This window comes from Rhinopithecus bieti, unplaced genomic scaffold (assembly GCF_001698545.2).
Source record: "Rhinopithecus bieti isolate Rb0 unplaced genomic scaffold, ASM169854v2 scaffold_44774, whole genome shotgun sequence".
In the NCBI taxonomy this organism is placed as follows: domain Eukaryota; kingdom Metazoa; phylum Chordata; class Mammalia; order Primates; family Cercopithecidae; genus Rhinopithecus; species Rhinopithecus bieti.
This window is the reverse complement of record NW_016819032.1, coordinates 189899-202057: the sequence shown is the minus strand read 5'-3', so window position 1 is coordinate 202057 and position 12159 is coordinate 189899. Positions and strand designations below refer to the sequence as shown.

Here is a 12159-nt window from a genome sequence, read left to right as displayed (position 1 = left end):
TCATTTATTTGCTAGAGTGAGCACTTTCTCCAAATTCATAACTTCTTCCACAGATCTTATTCTATCACTCCAACTCACACCTACTATATTCTTAAATCCCCTTTCACATTCAAGCTACTATCCTAATTCTTCTTAATTCAAATTATCTCTCAGGATATCTACTTATATATGATATGTATACACACGAATGTCATACAAGCACATACACATGCTTATGCATCTTAAGGAAGGAATAATGGCAAGAGAGATGGACTACCAGAGTCAGACAGGGAAAGAAGAGAGGCACAGGTATGAAATTTTGGGGGTCACAGTTTAAGCAGGTTAGAGTGAATTCTGAATATATCGAAGTGTTTTAGAAAAATATCTAACGCAATGTTTATTTGTGCAAAGTAACTGGTTTCTCAGTTAACAAAAAAACACTTAAACTAAAAATACCCAGACTACTCTACAAGACCAGTAAATATGATATATTATTCTGAGTGTCACGCTTTGAAGGAATTTACATAAACTGGAACTTAAGAAGAAAGTGACCAGGACAAGAAAGTCTGAAGCCACTCCTTGAGAAAGAGTTGCAGAAACTAGGCATATTTAGACTGTAAAAATATAAAAGAAGATATGAGAATTATTCTTCCATATTTTGAAAGTTATCTTAACAGAAAACTGACATAGTCACCCCCAAAGGATCAAGCGTACAAGCAAAGGTCAAGAATTTATGGTTGATTCTCAAGCAAAATGAGAGAATTTTTGGGTGATCAGATACGCAATAGGTCACTTAATAAGAATACAGTGAGTACTATCAATAAATGCAGTCATTCGTAAGTTTAAAAAAAATTAAAGCATTAGATCAAGCATCGGATGTAAAACCTCCAAACTATTCTCCAACTTTGAGCTTCTAGGATTCTAAGGCATAGATTTCTGATATTTCTGCCTTCTGTGAAAAGTTCTCATACTGGACAATCTTCTTTATGTTCCCTTCACAACCTTAGGTGAATGAACTCTAAAGTGAATTTTTTTCAGTACTGTTCTTATTCTTAGAATGGCCCTAAAAGACCATTTTTAAAAATAAAGTTCCTTCACATCCAACTGGTATTTCTTTGCTCAGAGACTTTTCCCCAGCATTATCCTAAAGAACGTCAGTAATCACCTCAATTCTAAAGTCAGTAAAATACCAGAATAGCACTACATCTAGATTTAAAGATTCCATTTACGAGACAGAAAAATAAGGCAAATAGACAGATTAAACAATACTTATATTAGAAGACTGAAAATTACATAAGCTTTATAATTGATTTTTTAAATGTCACACAAAGAGTGCATAATACAGTTTAATTGAACAATACAAATATATTTTCCATTTACTTAAGAATTTCTGGGCCAGGCGCTGTGGCTCACGCCTGTAATAGCAACACTCTGGGAGGCTGAGGCATGCAGATCACTTGAGGTCAGGAGTTCAAGACCAGCCTAGTCAACACAGTGAAACCCCGTCTCCACTAAAAATAAATCGCTTTAACCCAGGAGGTAGAGGGTGCAGTGAGCTGAGATCTCGCCACTGCACTCCAGCCTGGGCGACAGAGTGAGACTCTATCTCAAAAAAAAAAAATTCTGGCCAGGTGTGGTGGCTCATACCTGTAGCCCCAGCACTTCGGGAGGCCAAGGCAAGGGATCACTTGAGGTCAGGAGTTCGAGACCAGTCTGGACAACATAGTGAATCCCACCTCTACTAAACATACAAAAATTAGCCAGGCGTGGTGGCGGGCGCCTGTAATCCCAGCTACTCGGGAAGCTGAGGCATGAGAATCATTTGAATCCCGGAGGCAGAGGTTGCAGTGAGCCGAGATTGTGCCACTGCACTCTGGCCTGGGCAACAGAGTAAGACTCCGTCTCAAAAAAAAAAAGAATTTCTTCTAGGCTGGCATGGTGGCTCACATCTGTAATCCCAGCACTTAGGGAGGCCAAGGCCTGGGAGACAGAGTGAGACTCTGTCTCAAAAAACAAAAAACAAAAAAAATTCTTCTAAACAAAAAACAGAAACAGTGACTCTTGATTATCTGAACTAAGCATATGAACTTGGCATTTGACCACTACCAAGTGGCATTGTACCTTAGAAGTCTGACAAAACATCAAATCAACTTAAGTCAACAGGACAATCAATCTTATTCCAGAACTCGAGGTTAAGAAAGGAGTAATTAAGAAACAGTAACTCCTGAGAGTACGGAAAGAAGGGAAATTAAGGGAAAGTTGGAGGGAAATGCCCATCCACCTAAAAAGTATGAGTTCCCGAAGGTGGCTATAAAAGCATGTTAAAAAGGTAGGAAGGAGGCTGGGCAGGATGGTTCATGCCTATAATCCTAGCAATTTTGGAGGCCAAGGTAGGCAGATCATCTGAGGTCAAGAGTTCGAGACCACCCTGACGAATATGGTGAAACTCTCTCTGTACTAAAAATGCAAAAATTAGCTGGGTGTAGTGGTGTGCACCTGAAGTGCCAGCTACTTGGGAGGCTGAAAGAGGAGAACTGCTTGAACCTGGGAGTTAGAGGGTTGCAGTGAGCCAAGATCGCACCATTGCACCCCAGCCTGGGCAACAGAGCGAGACTCTGTCTCCAAAAAAAGAATTAGCCGAGTGTGGTGGTGGGTGGTGGATGCCTATAATCCCATTTACTCAGGAGGCTGAGACAGGAGAATCGCTTGAAACTAGGAGGTGGAGGTTACAGTAAGCTGAGATCATGCCACTGCACTCCAGCCTTGGTGACAGAGTGAGACTCTGTTTCAAAATAAAGAAAAGAAAAGAAAAGAAAATGTAGGGACCAACCCCAGAGCATGCAGATAATAAAGAATTGACTATAGGCATTCATAATGAATTAAACGGACAAGACAAAAATTCTATTCTGCATGTCTAGCCTATCTAATTCAATTCTTAATGTGTAATTCACTTTTCATCTTTTAAGAATAGAGATCAGGCCAGGCGCAGTGGCTCACACCTGTAATCCTAACACTTGGGGAAGTTAAGGCGGACAGATCACTCGAGGTCAGAAGTTAAGAGACCAGCCTGGCCAATATAGTGAAACCTCACCTCTACTAAAAATATAAAAATTTGCCTGGAATGGTGGCATGTGCCTGTAAATCTCATCTACTTGGGAGGCTGAGGCAGGGGATCACTTAAACCTGGGAGGCGGAGGTTGCAGTGAGCTGAGATCATACCACTGCACTCTAGCCTGGGCGACAGAGCAAGACTCTGTCTCAAAAAAAAAAAGAAAAGAAAAGATCAATATGTTACACAACTAAAAAGAGTGCACATAAGGGATTGCTGTAGTTAGTTAAAAACAGCTTTAAACCACTGATCTAAAAGCTCACCTCTGACAGATCAAAACTGATCAGATTCCACATAATTAATAATTATACTAGTTAAACCAAAATGTAAAACCATAAGTATAGTTTTTGTGGTTTGCTTCATTTTATTTTATTTTTTACATATACCTGGTTTTGAATACTATTTTTCTGGAGATACTGACTCCAAGGATCTGGTATCTGTTCGTCTGATGCTCGATTAGATGTTCGAGAATTAATTTTAAGTAAATAGCAACCCTGAGTTCCATATTTCTGTTTCATTTCTTCATAAATTGATTCAGCTCTAAAACAGAAAATGGAAAAAAATCTGAAGTAAAAGAGGAGTAGGCCTTAGGCAATAATAGATACTAAAGTAGTACAAAAATAACATTAAAATAATCCCCAAAAAAGGCAGAACAGAAAATTAGGACAGAATAACCTAAAAGCTAAAACAAAAATCATGATCGCAATTGAAATTTAGCTAGCTTAGACACCACCTTAAAGCAGTTACCAAAGTGTGTTCCATGGAATAAAATTCTACAACATAAACTCCTCTATGTTATTCAAAGAGAGAGCTCTGGTGGTCACACTAGCTTGAGCGGGAACTACAGCAAACAAAACAAGTGTTTTGACCTGGCGTGGTGGCTCACGCCCATAATCCCGGCACTTTGGAAGGCCAAGGTGGGAAGATCACTTCAACTCAGGAGTTAGAGACCATTCTAGGCAACATAGGGAAACCCCATCTCTACCAAAAATAAAATTAACCAATAATGGTGGCACACACCTGTGGTCCCAGCTGCCCAAAAGGCTGAGGTGGAAAGACTGCTTGAGCCCAGGTACTGCACTCTAGTCTAGGCAACAAAGTGAGACTCCCATCTCAAAAAAAAAGGAGGAAAAACAAGAAAAAAAAACCTGGAAAACTTTAAAGCACATTCAAATGCAAATACTAATACTATGTAAGCAACAAGCCTAGCACTAAAAAATTATGGCTGGATAAGTAAAATAGTTATAGAAAATTTGCATAAATACAGATGTATGTGTGTGTGTACACACACTCAAGGACAATAAAGCAAACTCCTGCTTACATTACTAATGATACTGCTAAATCTAAGAACCATTCATCTGATACTTGAATTACCTCAAATATTCTAGTTACAACCGTTCAATATGGAAGACACACTCCAAATTCAACTGACAGAAACTAATTCTAATAGTCATTTCAAATTTTTTCTATTAATATAGTAGTACACCTTATCCAACATGTTACAGACATTTCAAAATATCCTAAAGATTAGAAATCTTCAGAGTAATTATTTGGATCTACAGAGGAAAATTTAATAAAAAGATGGTGGTCCATGCTCAAAACAAGGGCAGGTAATAATTATTACACTACATTTCCTCAGTGGCACTAAGGCATCAGAATAGTTTCAGACAAAACATTAATCTGCTCCATACCTTGAACCAAAAGCCAAAATAAGCTCCAAAGCCATACAAGTAAAATTACTGCGTTTACCTTATTTTCAAGAATTTATTTTAAAGACAATCTATTCACATATCCTAAATACAAAAGGACTACTGCAAACAACAAATAATATTAAAGGAAACATTTAAAAATATTTGAATATTTCTAAGACTATGAAAAATATCAAGGCTATAAATACGAAGTCACAAGAAAGTGGACAGTGAAAAAGTGCCTATAAGCAAGTCAGGAAGTGAAAAGTGAGAGGGAAACAGAAAAGAACAAAGAAAGATAAATAATTTTATATAAAACCAGAAATAACAGCTAAGATCTACAGTTGTGAAATGACAGGTGTTTCTGTACAGACTGTAAGAATTATACATTAAAAAGAAAGTGTGGGTAAGCATATGAAATCTAACATAAGGCCAGGCGCGGTGGCTCACGCCTGTAATCCTTCCACTTTGGGAGGCCAAGGCAGGCAGATCAGCTGAGGTCAGGAGTTCCAGAGCAGCCTGGCCTGCATGGTGAAACTCCATCTCTACTAAAAATACAAAAATTAGCCAGCCATGGTAATCCCAGCTACCCGGGAGGCTGAGGCAGGAGAATCGCTGGAACTCAGGAAGCACAGAGGCTGCAGTGAATCAAGATCGTGCCACTGTACTCCAGCCCAGGTGACAGAGTGAAACCCCGTCAAAAAAAAAAGGGGGTGGGGGGACCAGGCGCGGTGGCTCACGCCTGTAATCCCAGCACTTTGGGAGGCTGAGGTGGGCGGATCACCTGAGGTCAAGAGTTCAAGACCAGCCTGGACAACATGGTGAAACCCCATCTGTACTAAAAATACAAAAATTAGCTCGACGTGGTGGCGGGCGCCTGTAATTCCAGCTATTCAGGAGGCTGAGGCAGGAGAATCGCTTGAACCCAGGAGGCGGAGGTTGCAGTGAGCCAAGATCATGCCACTGCACTCCAGCCTGGGTGACAGGGCAACACCCTGTCTCAAAAAAAAAAAAAAAAAAAAAAAAAAAGAAACCTAACATAAAAAAAACCTGGCTGTTGAATATAATGCCAGGATAAAATAAAGTTAAATGCTTTATTAATAAAATTCACATTAAACTTTTACATTCTTGTATCAAAAATAAATCCAAAACGTAAACAAGCTTTCTCCAAATTAATGTTAAATCATTTAACTGGAAAAAATCTTTAATTAAAAAAAAAAACTTACCTCTGTTCATTTCCTGCACTTACATCATGTAAAAGTACATAATATTTAAGTGTATTTGGTATAAACCACTTGGGGTAGGAATAATCACTGTTGTGCTGAATTCGATGCTGTTCTTGTGACAACTTTGAAAACTGTTCCACAGGTTCAGCTTCACTAGATGACGCTACCAACATACCTTGTAAACCATATTATTAAGGTAATTATCGCTTATTACTCAATGATAAATATTGTCCTATTGAGATAAACTTTAGGGAGTTTTTTTTTTTTTTTTTTTTTTTGAGACAAAGTCTCGCTCTGTAGCCCAGGCTGGAGTGCTAGTGGCACGATCTCGACTCACCACAACCTCCGGCTCCAAGGTTCAAGCGATTCTCCTGCCTCAGCATCCAGAGTAGCTGGGATTACAGGTGCGAGCCACTGCACCCAACTAATTTTTTGTATTTTTAGTAAAGACGGGGTTTCACCATGCTGGCCAGGTGGTCTTGAACTCCTGACCTAAGGTAATCAGCCCACCTCGGCCTCCCAAAGTGCTCGGATTATAGGCACGAGCCACCGCTCCCAGTGATATTTTCTCAGGTAATCCAATTTCATAGGTTTTCACTGCAAGCACAAAATAATTTCTCCAACACTCCAAATAATTCAATATTCCAGATAATTCTAACAGATGTTTTTGTTGACAGTTTTTTAGGCCTTTATAATAAGGAAACTCACAAAAATAAAAATGGACAACTGTACAGCTTCAACAGAATGAATTCTGCTGCATCTTGCTTCTCTCCATTCTATCTCACTGCAGTTACAAATTTCATCCTACCTCTTAACTTTCCTCAGTAACTGCATTAAGAAAACTAAGCCACAATCATCAAAAAAGAATACCCATTAAAAAATTACTAAAAATATCCAAAATTATTTTTCATGAGTCTTAGGATAAGCAGTCAATTCTGAAGCAATCAGCGAAAGCAGTTAACATTGTTTACATTTTCTTTCTCAAATGGCTAAAAAACTTATTAAGCATAAAATATTCAAGCTAGGGGCTAAAGAAAATAAGCAAGCCCTCTGTAGTCTTATTTTACAACCAAAAACTAAATTGGTTAAAAAACTGTTATAGCAGTCCTATATCTAGGAGGCCATTTAACAAAATAACAAAGACTCCATGCATCGTCAATCAATAAAAAATAATTTCTCTATTCTCTATATCTTCAACAATTTTCCCTTCATTAACTATTTCTGAGATTAATAATTTCCAAAATATTTGATTTTAGGAGAACATAAGTGTCAAAGGATACATGCTAAATAGTGGTTCAGAAATTCATGATCCGATGCTGGCATCGACTGAAGAAAGGTTTCTCTGTAAGACTCAAACCATGGAGTAGTGGCTAAAATTAACAATATACAAAACAGTTAAAATTCTTCAATAGAATCAGTTTACAACAGACAAAATTTCAAGTCCATATTCCTAAAAGGTGTAAAAAAATAATTTCTAACAGTAAACAAGCATTTTTCACCTGTGCTTTCAGATGTACATGTGTGTACATATAAACTGTGTATAGGGCCTGGCACGGTGGCTCACGCCTGTAATCCCAGCACTTCGGGAGGCCAAGGTGGGTGGATCACCTGAGGTCAGGAGTTCGAGACCAGCCTGGTCAACATAGCGAAACCTCATGTCTCTACTAAAAATACAAAAATTAGCTGGGCGTGGTGGCATGTGACTGTAATCCCAGGTACTCAGGAGGCTGAGGCGGTAAAATTGTTTGAACTCAGGAGGTGGGGGTTGCAGTGAGTCGAAATCACACCACTGCACTCCAGCCTGGGTGACAGAACGAGACTCCATCTCAAAATAATAATACTAATAATAATAATAAACTGAGTATATATGTACACACACCTTTTAAGCCATTCACAAGAATATATTCACACGAGAATATATTCATATATTCATGAGTATATATATTTGCAAAAATAAAATTGAATTATTCCCAAACCTACTGTTCCCACAACCTACTTACCTATTAATGCTCTAAATATTATCTACATGAGTAAAAAGATTATTTCTTTAGAACTCAAGTTCTGTGACCCTGCCACTAATCACACTGCCATAAGTAGATCCTTTTCAGAAATAACACTTAGCATGGAGGTTCTCAACTGAGCATGATTTTGACCCCTAGGAAACATCTGGCAACTTCTCAAGATATTTTTTATTATCGGTTCTGAGGTAGGTGGGTTATGCTACTGGCATCAAAGAGGTCAGGTATAATGCAAAACATCTCTCAAGACAAGACAAGACAGCCCCCACAATAAAGAAGTATCTAGCTCAAAATGTAAATGGTGGTATGGTTGATAAATCTTACTTTGTAATTTGATTACTTGAATATGACAGTAACAAAGCCTCTTTAAATGAAATTTCAAAGTACACTTACCTTATAATCAAATACAAGAAGTGTATTTTCATTGTTTGTATAAATGTATACAATGTGATTCTTAAAAAGTCAACTCTCTTGTTCGACATCAAGTATTTTGTATCACAACTATTCTTTTTATTTGAACTTACGTAAAACTTAGTGGTTTCACTAGGTTTTAAGCAGATTATCTATATCACAGTTTTACTAAAAGGACTCCATTCCTATGCTGATTTATGCTGATTATCAAACCTTATATTCCTTTTGCTTTCATCTTAACCACTGAAAACAGCAAATATATTCTTTCTGCTTACATTATAATACTATATTAAACAAATGGAAGGGCTGAAGAAAAAGTCATTCATCTTAACCAAATAGCATTCTAACCTGGTCCCAAATATACAGAAATTTTAACTCCAGCAAATGCCTCACGAGAATGACCCATATATTACATATAGTCTGATTAGGAAAGCAACTACCATCACAATTTCCTGTTCATTGTTATAAAAGAGGAAACAGGCAGGGCATGATGCTTCACACCGGTAATCCTAACACTTTGGAGGCTGGGTACGGTGGCTCATGCCTGTAGTCCCAGCACTTTGGGAGGTCAAGGCAGGCGGATCACTTGAGGTCAAGAGTTTGAGACCAACTTGGCCAACATGGTGAAACCAACATGTTAGAGCGAAACTCCGTCTCAAAAAAAAAAAGAAATTAGCTGGGCGTGGTGGTGCACATCTTCAGTCCCAGCATTCTCCTGAGGTGTAAATAAATTATGGCCCATCCATTGAAAAGATACATTAGCAGCTGTAAAAGAACGGGGAGAAATCTCTACATATTACAATGAAGTGCTCTTCCAGATATATTAAGTGAAAAAAGCAACAGCAGAAAAGTATGTATTTTTGTGCAAGAAAAGGAAAATATGAAGAGCCATACCTATATTTGCTTATAGTTTCAAAGAGAAGTAATAGAATACATCTACTACATTTAATTATCTATACAAGAGAGAAGAGAAAGAAGAGAGATAAGAAAGGAGAGGGATCTACCAAGTTGTGTGAATAAAGAGATCTTTAGGCCAGGCGCAGTGGCTCACGCCTGCAATCCCAACACTTTGGGAGGCTGAGGCGGGCGGATTACCTGAGGTGGGGAGTTTGAGACCAGCCTGACCAACATGGAGAAACCCTGTCTCTACTAAAAATACAAAATAATCTGAGTGGGTGGGGTGATGCATGCCTGTAATCCCAGCTACTCGGGAGGCTGAGGCAAGAGAGTCGCTTGAACTTGGGAGATGGAGGCTGCAGTGAGCAGAGATTGCACCACTGCACTACTCTAGCCTGGATGACAGAGCGAGACTCCGTCTCAAAAGAAAAAAAAAAAAGGTATCTTTGAGATTTGATTCAGTCAGAAAAGCCTCTAATCCACCTTGGCAGCCTTGGAGCCTTCTGCAATGTATAATGTAGCCTTCTCATCTCACCTTCTGGAAAAGGGAATGTGATTAAATATTTCATTTATTACTCTTTGATTTTCTTGTATCTGGGTTCTACTCTCAGGATGAAATTATCCAATTACTTATATATTTAGAGGAAGAAATGAAGGGGAAATTCAAAATGTTTATGATGCTTCCTTATTGCCTGAAAATTGAATAAAATCAAATTTAACAGTTGTTCCCTCTAATAACGCAAAAGATCTTTTGAAAACTATATTGCATGAGTGCTTCTGCCTCTTTAAGACAAAAGAAGAATGAAACCCAAAACTGTCATGTTTTTTTTAAAGTTCATCATAAAAGTACTAAAAGAGTTAACTGTAATTAGATTTTTATTGTGTTTTAAATAGGTCTACGTGTTTGAGGGAAAAAAAAGAAGGGACATGAATAGAGGACAAGCCTCCTGTCTATCTTGCTTTATATAGTTTTGACTTTGAAACTATGTGAATGTATACATAATGAAAAATAAATTAAAAAGCAAAATACATACACATACAGACATACACAGACATACTCTTAAATTGAAATAATAACTTTCTAAATACTAGTAGTAACTGGTAGCTTGTGGCTGGGTATAGGGGCTCACACCTGTAATCCCAGCACTTTGGGAGGCTGAGGTGGAGGGATCACTGGAGCCCAGGAGTCAGAGACCAGCCTGCGGAAACATAGTAAACCCCGTCTCTACAAAAAGTACAGAAATTACTCGGGAGTGGGACATGAGGTTGTAGTGCTGGCTACTCAAGAGGCTAAGGTGGGAAGATAGCTTGAACCCAGGAGGTCAAAACTGCGGTGAGCCGAGATGGCGCCACTGCACTCCAGCTTGGGCGACAGAGCGAGACCTTGGCTCAAAATGAACAAAGAAGAAAAAATTTTCTTGCACTTATCTTGGGATAAAAATCACTATTTTCCTTATACCCTTTTCCATCTCAACATGTTCTTTGTCTGGAATTGAAATAGCAACCATGTTTTCCTACTAAAGTTTTCTGGCCATGTTCAGTGGCTCACGCCTATAATCCCAGCACTTTGGGAGGCCGAGGCAGGCAGATCACTTGAGCCCAGGAGTTCGAGACCAGCCTGGGCAACATGAGAAAACCTCATCTCTACAAAAAATGCAAAATTAACTGGGCATGGTCACTCATACCTGTAGTCCCTGCTACTCAGGAGGCTGAGGTATGAGGATCACTTGAGCCCAGGAGGCAGAGGTTGCAGTAAGCCAAGATGGAGCCACTGCACTCCAGTCTGGGTGACACAATGAGACCCTGCCTCAAAAAAAAAAAAGACCCATGCAGAGTGTACTGTTTTGGTAAGGAAAGGTAATATGGTCTTCCTTCCTTTTAAAATAAGATCCAGCCCAAAATACACCATTCAAAGACAATGCTTGGATTTAATAGATAAACATGTAAGAGTAAACAGAATAATGGATGATAAAATAGATAAAATTTGAAAAAGCATCATTAGACCTTCCTCATTTTAGAAAAATTAGACATGTCAATTGGGGCAAATACAAAATAGTACGTAAGTGGAAAAAAAAGACAATAGATACGAAGTAGGCGAGAAAAATCTAGAAAACTGAGACCATCACAAGAAATGCCTGTACATAACAAAGACTTTCAACTCCAGCAATGTGTCTTTCCAACTACTGTACCAAGAAACAGTAGTTTTCAATGACCGATCTGAAGAAAACACGGCACTGTTAAGCTTATGAGGTAAATATCTAACATCTATTTCTTTAACAGAATGAATGAAAAGTATGCTGACTCACATTAATGGTGAAAATTAGAAGCATACATTGAATATGTAAGAATTAATACCTTATTAAAACGGATAAAACCACTTTTCTATGATCTCCAAAGGGTATTATTCTGTTATAATGAAATTTTACTAAAATTAACTTAGTACTTCATCATATCTCATTCTCAGTCTTTATGGCCAACACAAAAATAAAGCTGAAAGGAGGTCCCTTACAGTAAAAGGGAAAGAAGCTAAAAAAAAAAAAACTGTGCTGGTGTGTAGTTTATCCTACTTGAGCCCAGGAGTTGGAGACCAGCCTGGGTAACACAGTGAGACCTCGCCTCTAGTTTTAAAAATAATAAGGCCAGCTGTGGTATAGCTCATGCCTGTAATCTCAGCACTTTGGGAGGCCGAGGTGGGTGGATCACCTGAGGTCAGGAGTTCAAGACAAGCCTGGCCAACATGGCAAAATCCCACCTCTATTAAAAAGTACAAAAATTGGCCGGGCGCGGTGGCTCAAGCCTGTAATCCCAGCACTTTGGGAGGCCGAGACGGG

The 12159-nt window shown here is 38.6% G+C and overlaps 1 protein-coding gene across 1 annotated transcript in view; it reads right to left on the bottom strand.

The window, feature by feature from the left end:
* Positions 1–12159, bottom strand: part of TRAPPC8 (trafficking protein particle complex subunit 8) — a 116572-nt gene that overhangs the window by 82661 nt on the left and 21752 nt on the right. Inside the window, 3 exon segments of the mRNA XM_017858050.1 lie at positions 3475–3628; positions 6003–6177; positions 7283–7372. Coding sequence (XP_017713539.1) covers positions 3475–3628; positions 6003–6177; positions 7283–7372 — 419 coding nt within the window.